We start from the raw sequence: 22400 nt of genomic DNA, 5'->3' as shown, positions 1-22400 counted from the left end.
TTAATGAAGATAACTTTTTTGTGTATATGTGTATTTTGCTTGGGACTCAACAAGGCTCAAAATTCTAAGTTGTTATTTACTTGGCTGGCCACTAGATGGTGGGGTTTGTTAATGTTTTCCCTTCCATTTTATATCTGTAGCAGATTTCATGGAGTGCAGTTTTCTTAGATCATTTTCTTAGTTAATTATTATTAATTTAGAAGTTTAAAATATTAAGTGACCTTAGAGATAATCAGTGTGACTGTACTAGAACCCCATTCCCTGCCAGTGTAGTGCCCCTTACGTGAAAACCGTGGAAAACGCTGTTTCAAAAGAAACTATCAAGATGTTGATCGTGAAATTTTCAGAGCAGTAGCAAATAAGCGCAGGATGTGATGCCCAAACAGAAGCTTTGACTATATGAACACTTTTGTTAATCCATAGTCTTTAATTTTGCAGAAAAAAATTTCCCCGTTGTACAGTGAGTCGTCAGTGAATTTTGTAAGATCTGCTGTGGCACTCATACAGATTGCAGATAAGTGGACCATATCCCACATCTGAGGTCAGACCAGGCCAAAGAACAGACCTCAGAAGCGAAGTTAGTATATTCAGGGCAGATGTAAAGTTGAGGAGCTAAGACAGGTGACCGGTGCCCTCCTGTTAGAGATCAGCAGGAACACAGGTGTTGGGGAAGCACAGTTGGGTTTATTGGCTCTTACTATGAGAAGGAGCGCATGTCCCGTGGAACCAGGGGCATCTCAGTAAGAGGGAAAGGCTTCCAAGGCAATGGGTCTGGAACAGAAAGTGTAAAGACCCTGAGGCAGGTGTGGATTTGTCAAAAAAAAAAAGGGTTGGGGGGCACTTAGAGAAAAAGCCAGCTCTTGTGTCTGGCCTGAGTAAGTAAGTGAGGTTCAGGAATGGGAATGATTTCTGTAGGTCTTGCATCCTAAGGACTCTGGCCTTTACTCTGAATGAGTTGGAAGCCACTGAGATTTATGCTTATTTTTAATAGAGTTTTTTTTTGAAAGGATAGGAAGCAGGTAATACTGATTGATTGCAAGAAGAGGACACCTGAGTGAAAGAGACACTTGCTTTTACCTTCTTTCCTTTTGGATTTTGTGCCATGTTCAGGGTTACCTGTTTTTTAAGATAGAAGAAATAAAATTTTTAATGATTTTGTATAAAACATTATATACTAAGACTTAGTAAGACCTTAAGATACTTAAAAATAATTCTGTGCTCTCTTTGATAAACTCATTCAAGAGACGATAAATAACAATTGCTTTTAAATGCTAAATAACACTTTTATGTTTTGTTGATATCTACTCTAGGTGCAAAAGTCAAGAAATAAACAAGTACGAGAATTATTTCCAGATGGTTTTAGTATTCATCATGCAGGAATGCTTCGGCAGGACAGAAATTTGGTTGAAAGCTTGTTTTTTAATGGGCATATCAAAGTCCTCGTCTGTACAGCTACATTAGCCTGGGGTGTCAATCTTCCTGCTCATGCTGTTATTATTAAGGTGAGAGCTTACCTTCCTTTGCGCATGGATTTGTGGTATCTTAAAACAAACCTGTGGATTGATTTATTTGAAAATATTGATTTGGCTGCTTCAGTGACTTTGAATGTTATTTATATAAGGTCAGAGCTATATTCTCCAAAAAATCTAGTTTATATTGTGAAAATTTAACGCTATCACAGATGATGAAAGGATTAGTTAAAGTACACTTTTGAGATCTTGCCATATTTGCCTATTTTCAGTATTCAGCTCATCAGGATTATATTTGTGTGTGTTTATGTAAATTTTTATTAACTTTTCCTCATCTAGGGAACACAAATATATGCTGCAAAAAGAGGCTCCTTTGTTGACCTTGGAATTTTAGATGTCATGCAGATATTTGGTCGAGCTGGAAGACCACAATTTGACAAATTTGGGGAAGGAATCATCATAACAACCCATGATAAACTCAGCCATTACCTCTCTTTGCTCACTCAACAAAACCCAATTGAGAGTCAGTTTCTGGAAAGCCTTGCAGATAACCTAAATGCAGAGGTAAGATCTAATGAGTTAAAGGTTGGAATAGAATCATCAGCTTCAAGAATGACCAAGAAAAATAGAGTTTGAGTTGATTGCTATTTCATGATATTTAATAATACATTCTATTTCATATGCAGTCATAAGACACAAGAGGTGGAATGGCAATATTATTGATGAGTTCAGAGCAATATAGAATGCAAATGATTAACTGATAAGAACTCATTGCTTAAACACTATACTTTTAAATCATGAGGTTTTGTTATAGGACAGAAATCTAACCAAAGCTATACAAACTGGGGAAACAGACATAGCAATAACAACAACTATATTTGTCCTGCATTTCAATAAAGTTTATTATGAAGTATTTTATAAAGTTTTTATAAGGTTAATAATGCTCTTCTGTCTTAGATCATTTGATTAACTTTGTTATAGAAAATATGATTGTTTAAATTGAGCTACAATATTATAGTTTATTTCATGTGTGATGTGTGTTTGTGTTAAGATTTTGTTTTTTGTTTTTTTTACTCAGGATTACTTTTATTGTTTTAATTCTAGAATTTTCAACCATAGCAACCATTCACAAATAGTTATAGGTTAGCTTTACATATAAAACCTTCCAGTAAATACTCTGGAGAAGAGCAAGCACATATGAGTTTAGTCCCTATACTTTAAGATCTTAAAATAAAATTATCACAATAACTTATGTTGACCACCTTTCTGCCATTGTGTAAAATAATATTTTTCTTATGCCTTTCATTTTCAGAAGTATGTCTTTAAGGCCAAATTTTACTGGACCCTATCAGAATTCTGAGTGACATCACATGTTAGGAATTCAGTTAGGCTCAAACATTTACATTAAAAAGCCACAGTCAAGATAAACCTTGACATTTTAATAGACTACTAAAAAGAAAATTATTTCCTTTTCTTGGAGGTACAAACATAACACTTTCCACTAATAAGTCTCCGTAGATAAGAAATTAATGTCACAGGTGACTTGTATAGTCACCATTATTGTGTTAAGATTTAAATAGCAGACCCTGGAAGCCTAGATAACATCTTAACTGGTAAAGAGGATGAACATTCTTAAGAGTCTGTGTGTCAAACAATCAAATGAGGTTTTGCTGTTTTCACTGCATTTTTAATTGTTGCTCTGTCATCCAGCACTTTCCTACTTCTTTCCTATATCCCTTCTTACCATTAAAGTTGACTCAATTTTTGAAAGTAGGTGGGATATAACTATTAAATAAATGAATAAGTGAAATATTTGAACTGAAATATTACAGAAATTTCACTTATATTCTATTCATGTTATTTAGAAGTCTTTTTAGAGGATGAAAAACACACTCAGTATGCAGTTTCCTCTGTTTTAAGGAGTATATAGTCCAAAAGGGAGAAAAAGACACAAAAACACAGTGCAATAATGTTGGTGAGTAATAAGTTCTAAAGAAGGATTCAGTAGAAGGAGAAAATACTTTTGGCCCCAGCTTATCAGGAAGGGCTTTGTTCATGAAGGTGGTAAATCTGGGTTCAGAAGATTAGGTAAGGTTTAGGAGATCTAGTTGGAAGTTAGAAAAAAATCATGAAAGATGCTGGTTTCTAGTAGCATAATTACAAGAAAGTGAAAATGATTAGGAAATGAATTATGATATTAGGCATATCTCCAAAGGAAATATATCTCAGTTTCAATCCTCATTACCTACTATGATGGCATGGTGTAAATAATTAGGTCTTGGTCATGGGTCACCAGTATCTATGATGGATTAGTCTAATGTACAAAGATAGTAATAGTAATCCTTCAGTGGACTGAGGATGCACAAACCTGCTGGGTGCTTTTTGTATATTCTCTCAGTACTGCTACTAAGGAGATATTATTGTCCTCAGAGAGATAGGTAACTGACCGAAGGTCATTCAAGTACTAACCTTTGGAGCTAGTATTCAAACGCAGGTCTTTTTAACTACAAACTTAGTCTTCTTATTATAGCTTAGATTTCTGATATATAAAATATAGTAACTTAAAGGTGAATACATTTCTCTATATTAATCAACCTACCATTTGCCTTCTTCTAAGACCAGGACTAAATATTTTCCAAAATGGTAGTAATAATTTATCTGACTTACAATAAAAAGCAAGGCTGTTTTTTTTTTTTTTTTTTTTTTTTTTTGCAGTACGTGGGCCTCTCACTGTTGTGGCCTCTCCCGTTGCGGAGCACAGGCTCCAGACGCGCAGGCTCAATGGCCATGGCTCACAGGCCCAGCCGCTCCGCGGCATGTGGGATCTTCTGGGACCGGGGCACGAACCCGTGTCCCGTGCATCAGCAGGCGGTCTCTCAACCACTGCGCCACCAGGGAAGCCCAGCAAGGCTGTTTTATACAATTTTTCTAGAAAAGCATTTCAAGAAAGACTACATCTTTGTAAACTTAGAATTATTTTCCTTGATAGCTTTTTGTAAGTGGTAAATTAAACACAAAATGATGTTTTTATACAGAAGACACAGGTGAGTAAAATACTTCTCTGGTCTTCAAGAAATTCTTTTTCTTAGGGACTATAATAAAATAAATGAAACTATTTGGTCAAGCCCTGAGAAATTAAAAATCAATTGTAGCCCATAGATTCACCTCATATTCATAAAATACTTATTAGAGTTTGTCATTTTCAGAAATGTCAACTAACTGTAATGATAATTCCATTTAATGCCATAAATGGCGTTCAAATAATGAAACATATACCCTGAAATTTTTAGGTAATATGGTGAAGTATAGCCATTGCTAAAATTTCTTTATCATATTTTGTCTACTAGACTAGCTCCCATTTAAAGTAAATTTTCTTCTTAGGGAAACAAACTCCCTTAAATTATAGTTGAGTGTGAAATTAAATTTGGTAATCTGTGGAAGCCAAGTGTGAAATTAGTTTATAAAATGAATGTGTGCTGTGCTCTTAAGGTAATGGATTTTTAAGTCTTTAGACTCCGAAAATCTTTGCAAGACTGTACAGCAGCAGTGATCAACATCAAGGTCACGTTAGATTAGGAATGTTGCCCATACTAATATCTTTGATAACACTAGTTTAGAAGAACTGGAGAAAGTATCATATTAAGGTACCATTTTAATGCAGACATTTTATGAGACATCTTTGCTGATTGATGCCTAATGGGGCTGACTCCTGAATGCTAATTAATGCCAAAGCTCACAAGTCCCAGCCCTGTATAAAGCCTCTTAATTTTGCACTGAGAGAAACACTGAAGCATGTTTGAGGCTTATTAAAATTTATTCAGCAGACATTACTGGGTATTGTTTCACAGTTTCACCTGTGAAACCGTTCTCTCATAGGTGACATTAATTTCTTACCTATTCTGTGCCAGTCCCCTATGGTCCATACTTTAAAATGTATTAATCTTTCTACAATCTTACGTACATTCTTTATTCAGAGTTCCTCCCATCTCCGCAGGACATAGTACAAACACTTTGTCCTTGGATTTAAGGCCTCAGCAGTCTGACACCTTCCCAGTTCTGGCTCTGGTTACTTTCCAGCACAGGTCTTCTGCTCTAGACAGTCCCTTACTCTACTCACGTCACCTATAAAGCACCAGTCTTCCCATGTATAAAATAGGAATAATATCACTAGATTGTTGTGAAAATTTAACGGACACCTGTGCCAAGTTGTTATTCGGTACAGAATTGTAGCAGTTACATTATCTTATAGTCCCTTTATCCTCAGCCCCAATCATACTTACTACCCGCACTCAAATTTTAGTGGAATAGGTAAATGAATGGTGGCATAAATGGTGTTTTCATAGTTACTAAAGGGGTTTGTGTATACATATGTATTTATATACACATGATTATTACATTTGCTTGTTTAGTTTTATATGATTTCAACTAACTTTTTGAAAAACACATGCAAATAAACAATTAAGATAACCTTAATGACTAAAGTTTAAATAGGTAAATTAGATACAAAGTGATACTTTGAGCCTTACTTCTAAATTACCAGATTTGGGGTAGTTTTTTTCCCCCCCCCTTTTACTTAGAGCGTAAAGCTGTATTACACTATATACTAATGGCACTTTTATAAGTTTCACATGTTAGGTGTTTTTCTTTCAAAGCATTTTTGAATAGGTATTATGTCCTAGGCACTGTGGATAATGGTTTCATAGATGTCATCTTAATTCGTTACATGTATACCACCTATAAGACTACAGACTTCCTGAGAGCAGGAACCATGCTCTATTTATTGCCATATCCATTGTACTTTATACTTTACATAGTGCAGTCTTGTTACTGACTTCCTATATGATTACTGAGATGAATGAATAAATTTCAGAGAGATACTGTGAAAAATACTTGTTTTATAAAAGGCTCCTGTACTAAGTAGCCACTAGACCACAAATATTTGCAAGTAAATTTTTGTTTTTGTCACTAGGTGGCATTCAAAGATTAATCTCACAATATAATGTACCATTATAAATTTACATTCATTTTTCTGAGTAGTCTTTTCCTTTTTGGTGAACATTTGGGAGACTTGCATTACTTGATCCAGTTTTTGGTACCTACCTACTTCATCTTTTCCTTTATTCTTCTCACTACCTGGCAATAGGTAATTATTATTAATTTACTGAGTCTGATTTTGAAAGTGTAATAATAGCAAGCTTATTTTATCCTTTATAAAATTTTCTACTCTTAGGAGTTGTGTGGTGTTATTTTAAAATATCTATAAGTCATAAGGGGATTAACACAATTGTGCTGTCAAATAATAGAATCACAAATGAAGGACACTGTCGGATTTTTAGCCATATCATCAAACTAGTTTCCTTTGCCTAAGCAGACTAGAAAATGTTTAACTGTGTTACTTGTTAATATTTAGGAAGTGTTGTAGAACTAACTCCTTAGCTAAATTTTAGTTCTTGTTACTCTTTATTTTGTGGAAACTCTTACAGTTCACATTTTAGGAAGTGTATGTTTACTTATATTGTGGGTGGTTTAGTCATTTGTAAGTACATTAATGTATTTACTTATATTGTGGGTGGTTTAGTCATTTGTAGGTACATTAATGTAAATTTATTTTTTCCAGCTTTATGAAGATATAATTGACATGTGACATTGTAAGTTTAAGTTGTACAATGCAATAATTTGACACACATATGTATTTGTGAAATGTTTACCACAATAAAGTTAGTAAACACATCCTTCACCTCACATAATAACCATTTTGTTTTGTTGTTATGATGAGAGCATTAAAGCTCTACTCTTATATCAACTTTCAAGTACACAGTACAGTATGATTAACTGCAGTCACTATGCTGTACATTAGATCCCCAGAACTTACTCATCTTATGCCTAAAAGTTTGTACCCTTTAACCAACATCTCCTCATGTCCCCTACCTCTCAACTCCTGGCTACCTCCTTTCTGTTCTTTGTTTGAGTTTGATGTTTTCAGATTATTTGTATAAGGGAGATCATACAGTATTTGTCTTTCTCTGTCTGACGTATTTCAAGATAGTGTAATTTTTAAAGTAGAATCTGCCTTACCATTTATTTACTTTTGGTCATTTTTTTTAAAGGGCAAATAGTATGGTGTAATATTGCTATATGTCATCTTCAACTAACTAAAGATATCTAAGCATTCTCATACCTATTTTACAAAATTAGTTATACAGAATTTAAATTATAATATGGGAATAAAGCAAACATTAAGGTTTATATTTTCTTTACTATTTAGTACTAAAATAAGGGGATTTATTTTTCCTTCTTTTCTCCTAAAATTTGGTTATTTAGGTGGGGGTCATCACTTCTCCTTTGATTAAAGTATTAAGAGGTTAAAAAAATTTTTTTCAGTTACAGATTCAGGAAAAATTGTTCAACTGTGAAGTTTCACAACTTGGATAAATTTGTTAATTAAAATGAACACTCTAAGTATAAAAGCACAATGACTGCATATAGATCCAGTGGCTAAAGAAATGTATTTTTAAGAAAACTTTTCACTGCAATTCTGGCTTAAGGTCATTTTCTAACAATTCCCTTTATTACACAGATTTTATATGTTATTATTGTGTTTTAAAATAATTAACCTTTGGTTTCATTAAATTAGCATGTTATAAAGCTACATTAAAATGCTATGTTAAAAATTATATTTTCTTTCAGAATATAATCTAAAGAATTACCGTGTTTATTATAATTCAAAAGTATAAATATCTGTTTTTTCCATAGGTTGTTTTAAGTTTACCAATAAAAAATTAAAACCACTCCCTGTTCTTGTATGATCTTTTTAAAGTGTATATATTATTAATATGTATAAATCCCAATAAAATATGATTTTGTTTTATGCAAAAATTACTGCATTTACCATTGTATTTATATTATATATTTATACTAGCTATGCTGCAAATGGGTATCTTTAGAGGAAAAAACTACTAATGTTATGCTCTTTGTGATTTTGGTAATGACAGTATACAAAATCACAACAAAGAGGGATAGAATCAGCAATATTATGTTGTTTTGATTGTGGTGCAGTCACATTTAAAACTGTCAGTAATGTTGTCACATAAAATGAAACCAAAATTTAAAAGAAGCAAAATGAAGAAGAAAAATTAATGAATACCAAAATGTTTATAATACTATATGGAATTAAATTCAAATGGGAAAACTAATCAAATGCCATAATAATAAGTAAAGTTTGGGAATATAGCATTTCTAATGTACTGTTCTCAATTAAATGAGGCAGGACTGATTTTTAATTAATTGGAGAAACATCATGTCCAATAATTGTGCTTACCTTCTTTTAAATACAGCATAATGATGTATTTTAAAAACTTAACTTTCAACAAAATGGTCTTTGATGTAATGTTTATATTCAACTTTAACGCATTAGTTTAACTTTCGTTATATTTTTGATTTGCAGATTGCTCTGGGAACAGTTACTAATGTGGAAGAAGCAGTGAAGTGGATAAGTTACACTTATCTTTATGTACGGATGAGAGCAAATCCATTAGTGTATGGCATCAGTCACAAGGCTTATCAGGTAGAAAACTCATTTACTAAAAAAAGTCAGACCTCCTTTTTAGTTCTGTAATCCTTTCATGATATGAGAATAAATATTTGCTACTTCTGCTCATCTGAAAAGATTTAGGTACCTGGAAGAAAAACAAAGAGCTTTAATCTTTTTTAGAAAATACTAAGGAAAATTAAATTTGTCCCTGGTAATTATTTCACTTTCTTTATATATCTTTTCCACTGATCTTTATGTTATTATCAATTTACTGCTCAGATAAGTTTCCATTTGATATTAGTATCTTGCTATGTTTTTTTAACTATATTTTTCAAATTTAGTTTTTAGAATAAACCAGACATGAGGAAACTTACAAACCACTTTTAATGATAGGCTTATATTATATACAGTATATTCTTCTTATCAAGTCCTTTTAAGCCTTTGTTGCTAAATTAAAAGATAGCATTAATGAGTTACTATCTTAACAGTTTGGAGGCTGGATCAGTTCTGCTGTGCACATAGACTGAGAATCAGATGCATGTGGTCACAGCTCTTCCTATAAACTTCATAGCTCTGTGGTCCACATAGCTTACAGATTCTGTGAGATCTTGTCTTTTCTTTAAACTCTGCTTTATACCCTGTAAATGCTTCCTAATTACAGGTAAAATCCAGTTGTTGTCTAATGAAAATACGATTTCACCACCATCATATCGATATTCATTAGTGTTAAATCAAAATTAGCAAAGAAGTTGAATTTAACTTGGAATTATAGTTTTCCTCTATTTACTAATAATGATAATTTTGTATGTGTGTGTGTGTTCCATTTTGTATCAAAGCAGTTGCCTATCTTTTTTTTATCTTTCCTTTTCATATACAGTAACTTTGACCATGGGAAAATTGAAACTTAAGATTTAGGAGGGAAAAAAAAGAAGAAAAATAGCAGCAGCAACTAGTTATGAAGCTGTTCATCTGAAATCATTTGGTTTTTATACTTAGGTTTACTGTAGATGGGGGAATTCAACTACCTTTATTCTTCTCAGTTAAAATCTGTGCTAATCTTCAGATCGCTCTCAGTTATAAAATGTAGGTGTATTGTAACCTGTACCTTTATAAATTTTAAAGAATAAGGCACTAGCTATTCTTCCCCATTTTTTTTTTTTTTTTGATGTACGCGGGCCTCTCACTGTTGTGGCCTCTCCCGTTGCGGAGCATAGGCTCCAGACACGCAGGCTCAGCGGCCATGGCTCACGGGCCCAGCCGCACCGTGGCATGTGGGATCTTCCCAGACTAGGACACGAACCCGTGTCCCCTGCATCGGCAGGCGGACTCTCAACCACTGCGCCACCAGGGAAGCCCGGCACTAGCTATTCTTATTACAAATGTGGGTTTTGTGAAAAGAGTCAATGGCACTATGAAAATATTCTGAAGGGGTAAAGGAAGACCAAACACAACATGTATTTTTTCATGGGCTAAGGCATATCAAATCTTGGGACAAGATAAACACATCAGTTGATTTTTGTTTACGTACCAGATTAATATTGGAAGTCATTTTTTTATAATTTTCTAGTGTAAAATGTGGGTTTTTTTCCTTTCTGAGATACAAAGTTTTATAACCTTCACAGTTCAGATAATCTTACCTTCTTATTTTTTTGACCTAAGTGTTTTTATTTTATTACTCAGAAAGAATGTGTAGCCACAAGACTCATGTGAATTAACACAGATCATGTAGTTTAATTCTTTTTAATGGTTTAATAATATATGATTAATAAAATGGTTTCATAAGATGAGCCTGAAATATACAGTATGTTACCTACAGAAAGTGTTTAAGACTTTTTGTATTTGCTAATGTGACTGGATTCCATCTTATTTCCCTACAGTTGATTTTCCTTTGTCTCATTATGATTTGCTCATTTATTTTAGCTATATTTGATGCATGAATAAGCTGCCATAAAAATCTAAGTTAGAACAAGTGGTAGGAGTATTAACTCATTAATTGATTTCTAAAGTATTTTATACTTCCCCCTCCCCCCTTTAAAGGTCATACTTCACTTTATAGCTATAATTATATACATATATTTATATACACACACACATCTTAGTAACAGGAATGTTTGTTAATATCTTGTGTTAAATGTCCTTTCTGCTTAGAAAAATACTGTAATAATTTCTAAACTATTCAGAGATTCATTGTCAAATTGATTTTACTCTTTGCTTCTATTACCATTATAGGCAGAATGGGTTTTCCCATCAACAGTTATAAAAACTGCTAGAACACTAAAACCATGCTTTTGAAAGGATGACTTTTAATTTATTTTTGTATACCTTTATTTGAACGGAGGAGAACATTCTCACTATCATTTCTTTAAATAGGACTGTGGTTTGATATTTTTAAATTCTTATTTATTTTAGTGTGGGAGGGAGAAAGCAGTGATTTTTTTTCGTGTATCTAATTCCTAATCCTTATTAATCTTAACGATTATAAGACTATACAGGAATTTTAGATTCTAAAATATTACTATCTGAAGATAATATACAGATTTTTAGTTAATTTTAAAGCTTTCTTTACTTAATGGAATAAAGTATTTTCTAATTATGTCCTATCTTTTAAAAAAATGCATTCTTTTAAAATTATAATAAAAAATGTATACTAACTAAAGCATCAACAGAAAATTTTAATTTCCATAACAGGTATACATTTGCAAATGATGACTCTCTGAAGAATTATTCAAGTGTTTTTTTTTTTCCTGTAGATTGACCCAACATTAGCAAAGCATCGAGAACAGTTGGTCATTGAAGTTGGACGGAAACTAGACAAAGCTCGGATGATTCGTTTTGAGGAACGAACTGGATATTTTTCCTCAACTGATTTGGGTAGAACTGCCAGCCACTACTATATTAAATACAGCACTATTGAGGTAGTATACTGAGTGGAACAAACAGAATAATATGTTTGTCTTTACATGCAAATACTTTCTAGACTTCAAAATATAGTATTCATGCAAAATAACAAAAGCTACTAATAGAACAAAGTGCATTTGACTTTTATGAATTCAACAACATACACTCAGTAAAGATAAGAAAAAAAATAGAACTATAAATATTCAGGACCTTCTTGCCATCCCATTCAATGAGTATATCCCAAGCAGTAGACGCACCCAAACCTAAAACCATTGAGCACATTGGTGAGACCTCTGGAATGAGTGCCTGAATGATTTAAAGTGGGGTCTGATGGCTAAATAAATGAATTTAAATGAATAAAAAGTTGAAAAATTAATTGCAAGTTATTGAGAAACACTGACTAAAAAGAATTATAAAAACTAATGAAAATATCAGGGCACTGAGCTGTACTATTTGGATAATTGAAGAGATTTTTCAAAGGTAATTTTTACTACACAATTGTATCCTTGCCTGTTACCTTTTAATGTAATCTTATGTAAGGTAGGGAGCCACTATAATATCTACATTTTAAAGAATATATACTTGTCTTCGTGTGTATTTCTATACCTACGTATATACCTTCACATATTAATACATGAGAAAACTTAATAGTGATTACCTGTGAGGAGAGGACTTAAATTTGAAGAGAGTTGGATTAAGGTGAATTTTTACTCTTTACTCTTTTTATAGAGAGAAAGTTTGATTTTTTTATGTTCATTTTTATTTTTGTTCTTAAAATTGTTTTTTAAATGAAAAAGTAATAGAAATCACTAAGATGAAATTTCTTCAGAAATATGAACACCAAGGCCTATATGAAATCTGTGTTGTACTTATTTAACATGTGCTTATTATGCAGATAACATGTTTCAGAAAACATTTTCACATGCATAATAGCTTTTCCTCATCTTGCCACACATAAATCTTGTGTTTGTACAGCACTTTAGGTTTCTTCAAAGTCTTTTAACATATATGACTCACAACCATGATCTGGTAGTTCCTCAAACCAAAACATTTTCCCTCTCCCTCTGTTGCTGCCATCACCTACTCATGTCAACTCATTTTGTCCATTAAGTTACCTTTCTCATTTGTCCACTTGGTAGTGTGTTGCTGCCAAACTACATCTTAAGCCTGTTTGCAGCTCTCTTTCAGGGACTGTAGCCTTTCTTCAGCTTTGTTTTTGTTTTGATTTTTTTTCTTTCCAGTTTCCTGAATTTCTGTATGCCCTAACTAGCAATGTTGTGATGTATTTGCCAGAATCTTAAGTTACATATTTTTAGTTATTCCTCTCTGAATTTTATGTGATATATGATCAGCTTTAAGTTGATGAATGGTGCAGATTTACATATGCTCATGCTGAAAATGAGCCAGGACAAGAATGTTATGCTGAACATTGTTTTAGATATCTGTTGTAAGTTTCATTAACTGATTTTATAAATCTTTTTGCTTCTAAAGGTCTTCTCTAGCTAATTTTGTTTGGGGAATGTTTTTTAGTCTTTGATAAATTTGGCGATGTTTAAAATGATGATTTTGGAACAGTATGCTACAGACATTATAACTCTGCATATTCTAGGGTTCAGATGTTCTCTTAGAATGTGTGATTTATAGTCACATTTTTAATTTAAAATATTTTACTGGACCTTCTATTTTAATCAAATATAACACTTACTTTGGTAGACCTTCAATGAATTCTTTGATGCTCACAAAACAGAAAGTGATATTTTTGCTATAGTCTCCAAAGCTGAAGAATTTGATCAAATCAAGGTAAGATTACTTGAAGCTTAAATCAAATGCATATAACACATATGTGTTGATTCATTTATAAAAGTTCATAATTAATTGTTATTCCTGATACAATATAAGCTGTATGACACTTCACATTTTGAGTACCAGCAATGTTCTTCCATTTATCAACAATGTCCACTATCCTAGATTTTGATAGTATGTCATACCTGACCTCATTCTTTGCTCTCTACTACAAATCAAACATAATTTAAATAGGTTTTGCAGTAATGAAACTAGCAGAGAATATAGTGTGTAGATTTTGGTTTATTTGCAATATAAGGTTCGCTGAAGAAAATATAAAGGACATGCATGATTCAAACTTAGATATGAATATTTCTGTACCCATATTATAATTTAATCTTATTAACAGTGAAAACTTTAATACTTTGAATCATAGTACTTCACAGCTTTAAGCTATGAATGCCTTATACCATATAAAAATATATGACTATAATGGATGCGTTTGAAGATAATTCAAGTTTGCCCTAATCCATTTGGGCAGAGGTTTTACTCTGGTCAAATAAAAAATGAAATCTCATCAGTTGAAGGATGGTGAGGTCAGAAGACTTAATTTTTGTGACATATCAAATTTGTATATGTCAATGGCAATTTTAATATTGGTGATGAATAGTAAAATGTAGTCTTATCAGCATTAAGATAGTTTTTCATTGTATTTTATTAGCTACCTCTGAAAAGATTGCTATTATTTTAGTATACAAAAGGAAACTTGAGTTATCACAGATGGAAACTTTTAGAAAACATGCAATGTGGTTTAATTTCAATATAAAAAATTTAAATAAATCAGCCCAAATAATCCTATAAAAACATTGATTCTTCCAGGTCAGAGAAGAGGAAATAGAGGAGTTAGATGCCTTATTAAACAACTTCTGTGAACTCTCAGCTCCTGGAGGTGTAGAGAACAGTTATGGGAAAATAAACATCCTACTACAAACTTATATCAGCCGAGGGGAGATGGACAGTTTCTCCCTTATATCAGATTCTGCATACGTTGCACAGGTAAGAATATTACTCCCTTCCTGTTTTCCTTGGTTACTTTTAGAGATTCAAGGAATTAATTCATGCTATACTATGAATGTATTGCATTGTGACATGCTGTCAAATTACCATTTTATCTTAGAACTGTTTAATTTGTACATTTTTTATGCCATCTATGCTGTTAGATCAGGAACAGGGGTGGGATTTGGTGGTTGGTTTGGCTTTTTTTGATGTTGCTATTATTTACATTTTAGAGTTTAAAAATATCAATATCTGATTTTTTTTCTGTTTTAAATGATAAAGTTCACGTCTTTTACTTAGGAAGGGCAATAGTACAAGAATATTTCAAGTGAAAAGAAAAGATTGTGGAACCTTTGTAGCATTCCCCAGATGTTAGAAATATAAACAATTGTTTTTAACCATTAAACAAGGCTTAATAAATATACCCCATACCATATATTAAGTATGATATATCTTTTATAAAAAAGGTAATCTTTCTTTCCTACTGTTGATACTTACAAATTGAGTACTGAAGGAAAATTAATCCGTAAATTACAGCTCATTAAATGTTTAAGTTTTTTAAATTACTGTAGTATAAAATGTCGTAATATTTATGTTTTTAATATTCAAGCCTTTATATGATATAAAGTAGATTTTGTTTTCAGTATTTACCTTTCAAATGAGAGGTTTCCCTTCTAGGTATACTTTTTTAAAAGATATTTTTTATTTATCAAGAATACTTTTTAAATTATTTTTATTGAGTAATACCTCCTCTAGGTTAAGGAGAAATAAAAGGTTAATCTTATTTTAAATATAGAAAATATTCCACTGTGTATTTTATGTTTGTAATTTTGCTCAAAGACTTAATATAGAAAGAGTATGTTTGTGTTAAATGAAATTTTTTTTTTTTTTTTTTTGCTGTACGCGGGCCTCTCACTGCTGTGGCCTCTCCCGCTGCGGAGCACAGGCTCCAGACGCGCAGGCTCAGCGGCCATGGCTCACGGGCCCAGCCGCTGCGCGGCATGTGGGATCCTCCCAGACCGGGGCACGAACGCGTGTCCCCTGCATCTGTAGGCGGACTCCCAGCCACCGCGCCACCAGGGAAGCCCCTAAATGAATTATTATTAACAGCTATGAATACCCCAGAGTGCTTTGAAATAACTGTAAACATGAAATATTTGCAAACATAAACCAAGATATATTGGTAAACAGTTTGAATGAATGCAGTAATTTAATCAAAGTAACCAAGAAACCAGGTAATGATTTCATATATTATATAAAGTAAATGTGGATGTGGTGAAAACATATTTTTTTTTATTTTTCATTTTGGAACACATATGTTTGTGCCATAGAAAAATACATATATTCTCAAAAACCTAAAGCCTCTATAAGGAACCATTGTTTTTAAAGTCTTTTGTTTTATGTTTTTCTGAAAAATAATATAATATTGTCGTTTTATTGTATCTAATGATTTTATATTGCAATAGTTAATGATTTAACTAAAAGGTAAAGCTTTACTGTGTTCTGGATGAACAATCTGGCCACATTTCTGCTTGATTCAAGATTATGAAGATATCATCAGAGACTGATTTACGGATTGCTTTACAATATAAAACTTACAGTTTCTTCATGATTGGTACCCAGAAAGTCAGTCTCAAAAAATTGAGGATATATCTATAAGAATCCCTTTTTTAAAAAAAAAAAAAAAAAAAAGCTATTATGGGTTTATCATTCTTGAATATGTTAGGTAAATTATTGTTGATTTTTTTGGGGGGGGGGTTGGTTTTGTTTTGTTTTTGTGTGTGTTTTTTTTTTTAGTTTTAGGCATCAGTAGTTCCACAAGCACTCTCTCAGCTCTGTAAATTGGTACTTCCTTGTATATTTCTGAAACTTTATTCTCTCAGCCCTTAAGATAAATCCTTAGCTCAGATATTCTATGATTTTATAAAGGGGCCTATATTTATCTTCTACATGTTAGAGATTTTGATCATTATTCCCATGCAATTTATATCATTTCAGATTAAAATGTCCTGTTGGTATCTTCTCACATGGGATTTCTCTTTCCATTTCTTTTAGCTTTTAGGGAACAACTATAGGTTCTGAAATATAAAAACATACTTTCAAACAGTTGAGAAAATTAGCCTGGCAATTTTTTTAGAAGAGCAACTGAGCATGCTGTAGGAAGATCTATTTGATAGCTATAAAAATCAAAATATTCATTTTACGTATCATTTTCTAGGCCTAATAAGAGATATCCTGTCAATTTTTAACAGGTGTTACAGCTGTCCCCATACATCAAATACCATTTGTTCTTAAATTTCTAATACTGAAACAAAGTAGTCGAATTTATCTAAAGATGAATAACACTTTTTATGTAAAATATAAAACCAAAGTCCTTAATTCTTACGATCATTTTTCACCTCATAATTCAAGCCGGATCATCTGTTTGCTATTTAAAATCTTACTATTTTCCATCTCTTTTTATGATTTTGATCAGATTTAACATTCTTCATTTTCAAATACAGATGTAATGACATATTTTTATTTTTTATTTATCAAGAATACTTTTTAAATTATTTTTATTGAGTAATGCCTCCTCTAGGTTAAGGAGAAATAAAAGGTTAATCTTATTTTAAACATAGAAAGTAGATATTGTAAGATGTCTCTAAACTCATGATTTTAAAAATAATCTTCCATAAAACAGTCTGCAAAGTTAATGATAGAGGGAAGGAAGAAAAACAAACTACAGAGATGTGAAAAAAGGCTTCAATCATTGTAACTTTCTATATGTCTACTAATGAAGTTATCCTCAGATCACTGAATTTAGAATTTTGGAGTTAAGTTTGGCATTGTTTAGTTCTGACTTTCAATAGATACTCTGACACCAACTCTCCTGGTCAAATTATTAACCTCACCAAACTTTAGTATCTTCATCTATAAAATCATAATAACAAGACCAGTCAAATGCAGTTGTCATAAAAATTAAATGAGATAATATATGCAAAGCGGTCAGCATACTGCTTGGTTTATACAGGAGCCATTAATATGGGTTAGTTGCACTCATCAGTATTTCTTTGTTGCTCTTCTCTCACTAATTGTTCTCTCTGACTGGATCCCAAAGTCTTCCTTATTTCTCTAAATAGCTTTATAAATTTAATCATTCCACTATATACCCAAGGGCATCCTTGGCTGTCTCTTAGATTCTAAAATGGCCTCAGCACCTTCCCAAATACTTTGTATTTTTTTTTTTTTTGTCTCTTCCTACTCCATTCCTGTTTAGGGAGTGTGAGGTGGAGCTTCCTAAGGACTGGGAAATAAAGCTACTCTTGGAGAGTTAAACAGGATAACATCCACATATAAAGGATATGATTATTCTTGTGTAGAAGTAATAAAGATAATTAGGGTTATATGAGGATAGATGTTGCCCACAATTAAAGGATGCAGCTAGACATACTTTTGAAACTGAGTCAGAATAATAAATTTATTGACAAATTTAAAATTACATTGGACCTAACCACCAATCCCCCTTTTCATTCTTCAGAACGCAGCTAGAATTGTCCGTGCTCTTTTTGAAATTGCTCTGAGGAAACGTTGGCCTGCCATGACCTATAGGCTCCTGAATCTTAGTAAAGTCATCGACAAGAGGCTCTGGGGTTGGGCTAGCCCTTTGAGACAATTTTCAGTCTTACCACCACACATTCTAACAAGATTAGAAGAAAAAAATCTTACTGTGGATAAGCTGAAAGACATGAGGAAAGATGAAATAGGTAAGAAGGAAGCAAAAATGTTTTAATGTACTGTTTCATGCAGTTAAAATATTTCACTTGATGTAAAAAAAAAAAGTATTGTGAATTTCCACATTACTAAAGATGAACTTTTACCATTTTTATGAAATTTCTTTTACATTGATCTAAACTCAGGAAAAAGTCTCTCTAAATTTTATTAAGTTACTCAATAGAATTAGAAGTTAAAATGGAGTTTAGATTGTCACACCCTTGAGTATTTTACAGATAGAATCTTAGCTACAAATGATGAGAATTAGTCAGTGAGGCTTATTCTCAATTTATTTCTTTTGTTCATTTCATTTCATCGTCTTTTGTTATGTATATCAGCAGTATTACAGCAAAAAAGTATGTCAACATTAAACCCCACATTTCTTCAGTTTCTAAATGAGCTTCATCATTACACATGTATAGATCTTTAAACATAGTTGGTATCGGTGTGTAAATAGTATTTGGTCTTCTATGTTTTTCACATAATATTGAAAAATTATCCCTACATACATTGCCATGTACCTTAACATTCTGTTGGACAAACATTGATTAGGTAATATTTCAGATTCTGAATAGAATAGACATTACATATGAAGGGAGTCAGGCTGAGGAGAAATACAGGGACCTGGTGAAAGGTTCGTAGATGTGTAGAGAGCCTGAGATAGTTATTTCCCTTGTATAATAAGAAGAATACTTCTCAGATGGAATGGAAAAGGGGAGGTATCAATAAAAATAGAGAGAAATTGAGAATACAAACTAGGAAGTTGAGATTACTCACCTTGGGTAACATAAATATTTTATTAAAATAAGGAAAATCACTTTAGATTTTCAAACTTTGGTGAACATAAAACATTTTGATTTACTTGTAAATATGCTTTAAAAAATTATATTATGAAGCACCAAGACATACAAGAAATATTGATACTATAAGATAGAATCTATTTCCGCTTAGTCGCTTGGCCTGGAGTAGGAAAATGTTTAAAGTTAGTCACATCTGTTTGTGACCCTCACCCCCACCCTGGTGCCTCCATTTGTATCTGTATTTCAGAATCTGATCATTTATGAAAATATGTATAAGTGGTTAATTTTGTGCTGGACTGGCCATATTTTATATTTTTATCTTTGTTTTCTGGAAATGGTATGGATAAGTTAGTTATGTTTGATTAGTAAAGCATTTTCCATCATGGTTATAGAGTTCTGAAATAGGCCTTGAATAAATTAATGACTGTTTTCACAAAATACTGAATATTTCTATAATGAGTCTTAAACTGGCTAGGAGAAAAGTGGAACTGTTTATAGTAGTTTAAACACTATCAAGTCTCAGTAATTTTAAGAACCCTATTAATAGCTGAAAAAACCTTGATACTGGTTTACAGAGCTATGAATTGCTAATTCAAGTTAACTATTACAAAATATTCAAACATGCCAGGTCAAGAATGTCAGCTATTCTACATAGCAAATCATAAAACAAGCAATAAAAGCACCTTCTCTGAAATCCCATTTACAAGTCAGATTATATTGCTTTTTTTCTGTCTGGACACATTTCTTCTAAGTGACATTTTCCCTGCAGGTCACATTCTGCATCATGTGAATATTGGGCTCAAGGTCAAACAGTGTGTTCATCAGATTCCTTCTGTTACAATGGAAGCGTCCATTCAGCCCATCACACGGACTGTCCTCCGAGTGACGCTCAGCGTCTGTCCTGATTTCACTTGGAATGATCAGGTAGAAATGGAAAACACCTAAATCTGCATTAAGGAAAAATGTCTGTACTGCAGGCTCAACTACACCTCCTTACGTCTGTCCTCAAGGCATATAGAAAAACCTTTAAAAAGAACATATATCGAAGAATCATTTAAAACATTGTATCAGTAGTATTATTTACTCTCATCCTCCAGATAAGCATGTGGTATAATATATTAATAATATGTCAACCAGTGAGACCCCTTCAGAACATTTTAGGAAACCTAAATTTTCACAGTGTATAATGGTTTAGTGGATTCAGCTCCATAGGGACTTTGCTTAATTCTATCTTCTTTCATTTTTCTCTATGTGATCTTCATTTTTTCCAGCTCTTCTTACTCTGTCATTTTAACCTACTCAAAATTCAAGATTCTTCATGCTAAAAGGGCCCTTTCAAAATCCTGAGGTTTCTCGAACTATCATTCTCTTCTTTACCATTAGACTTGTAGAAAGAGTAATCTGCATTTTCCTCCTGGTCACCTGTTTCCTGCTGAGACTACTTCTTCAGTGATCACCAAAGACTGACTGATTGCCATAATAAATGACTTTTCCTTAGTTATTATTTTCTTCTACTTCTCTGAACATTCAGTCCTATACATTGTCCTTGAAAATGTCCTTCTTTGGCTCCCATCACTTTTCTGTTTCTGTTTTTACCCCTACTTCTGTTCTTTCTTCCAGACCTTAGCTGTTACTATATACTCTGGATCCTCTTCTTATTCAGTCAGTAATTCTTAAGGTCTGTCTTTGCACCAGTTACTGAGCAAAGAGTACAGTAGAAAAGAGATTGTACATACAGGCAAGTACGTGTCAGTCCTTTCCTTCAAGAAGCCAGTGGGGGAAGACAAGTAAATCAGTAAATGTAGTATAGCAATGCTTACTTTACATGGTAATGGTAAGGTTCTAGTTAAGTGTAAGTAAATATCTTCTGCATTACCTGACATTGGTACATCTTTAAAGTGAATGCATTTTATTCTGTGATGTTACACAACCATAGTCCTAACCCAAATCTACCATTGATCTTAAAGTGTCCTTAAAGTGTCCTAACCATTTATTCCTTCAGTTTCCTCATCTGTAAACATGTATAATAGTAATAATTATCTTTCTCGTAGAATTTCTGTGAGGACAAGATGATATAAAATTTTATTTAATATCTTTATAAATATAGAATTTTACATAAAGTATAAAATTACAAGTAGCCATAAACTCATTTCAAGTTTTTATATTTTCAAATGCATAAAAGTTTTATGTTTTTTCATCCTGTTTTCTTGTATCAAGATCCATAATAGGAATTCCCTGGCGGTCCAGTGGTTAGGGCTCCGCGCTTCCACTGTTGGGTGCCCAGGTTTAACCCCTGGTCGGGGAACTAAGACCCCACGAGCCACCCAGTGTGGCCAAAAATAAAATAAAATAAAAAGGGTTCATAATAAGTCTCCCACAATTTGGTTTAATTCATTGTTAGAATGGAGTACTTAATTGTTCATAGTTGCTTCTATCAGTTAGAATGCTGTTGGCTGCAAGAATAGCAAATATGACTTGTCTCAAACTGACTTAAGCAGAAGAAGATATATCATCTTACATAATATGATAGGTCCACAGGTAGAATAGGCCCTGAAGATGATTGAGTCTTCTGTTTAATGATACTCTTCCGGACCCAGAATCTTTCCATCTTTTTGCTCTGCTGATATTGTTGGCTACTTCCCAAATGTTTTCATGCTTCCTTGTTCACATTTAACAGAGAGAGGGAAAAATACCCCACCTGCAGCAGCCCAGAGCATGGGCCAGAACACCTTTTCTTCAGCCTAACTGGGCCGGTATTGGGCACATGCCTACCCCTCACCACAACCTGTTGTAAGGCGGATACCATAAGCTGATTAGTGTATGCTAACCAAAATTATCCTGGGAGGTGGGGTTACCTTCTGAATTACATGAGAGAGGTGTGAGTACTAAACAAGACTAGGCTTTATTAGGAATAAAAAAAGAAAGAGCAATGAGTGTACAAAATACAGTATATCTATCCAATGGAATATTATTTGTTAATAAGAAGGAATGAAGGACTGATGCATGCTATGACATGAACAAAAACATTATGGTAAGTGAAAGAAGCCAGTCTCAAAATCATTTCATATATATGATTCCATTTATATGAAGTGTTCCAAAAAGGCAAATCTA

At 32.8% G+C, this 22400-nt stretch overlaps 1 protein-coding gene across 3 annotated transcripts in view; it reads left to right on the top strand.

The window, feature by feature from the left end:
• Positions 1-22400, top strand: part of ASCC3 (activating signal cointegrator 1 complex subunit 3) — a 333519-nt gene that overhangs the window by 190540 nt on the left and 120579 nt on the right. For all 3 annotated transcript variants that reach the window (XM_030882956.2, XM_030882957.2, XM_030882960.3), the window contains exons 15-22: positions 1311-1502; positions 1809-2033; positions 8914-9033; positions 11751-11915; positions 13612-13698; positions 14560-14736; positions 18257-18482; positions 20059-20213. In XM_030882956.2, coding sequence (XP_030738816.1) covers positions 1311-1502; positions 1809-2033; positions 8914-9033; positions 11751-11915; positions 13612-13698; positions 14560-14736; positions 18257-18482; positions 20059-20213 — 1347 coding nt within the window. The remainder of the gene's footprint in view (positions 1-1310; positions 1503-1808; positions 2034-8913; positions 9034-11750; positions 11916-13611; positions 13699-14559; positions 14737-18256; positions 18483-20058; positions 20214-22400) is intronic.

Source organism: Globicephala melas, chromosome 14 (assembly GCF_963455315.2).
Source record: "Globicephala melas chromosome 14, mGloMel1.2, whole genome shotgun sequence".
Classification (NCBI taxonomy): domain Eukaryota; kingdom Metazoa; phylum Chordata; class Mammalia; order Artiodactyla; family Delphinidae; genus Globicephala; species Globicephala melas.
The sequence above is the reverse complement of the archived record's forward strand: the minus strand, read 5'-3'. Positions and strand labels throughout refer to the sequence as shown.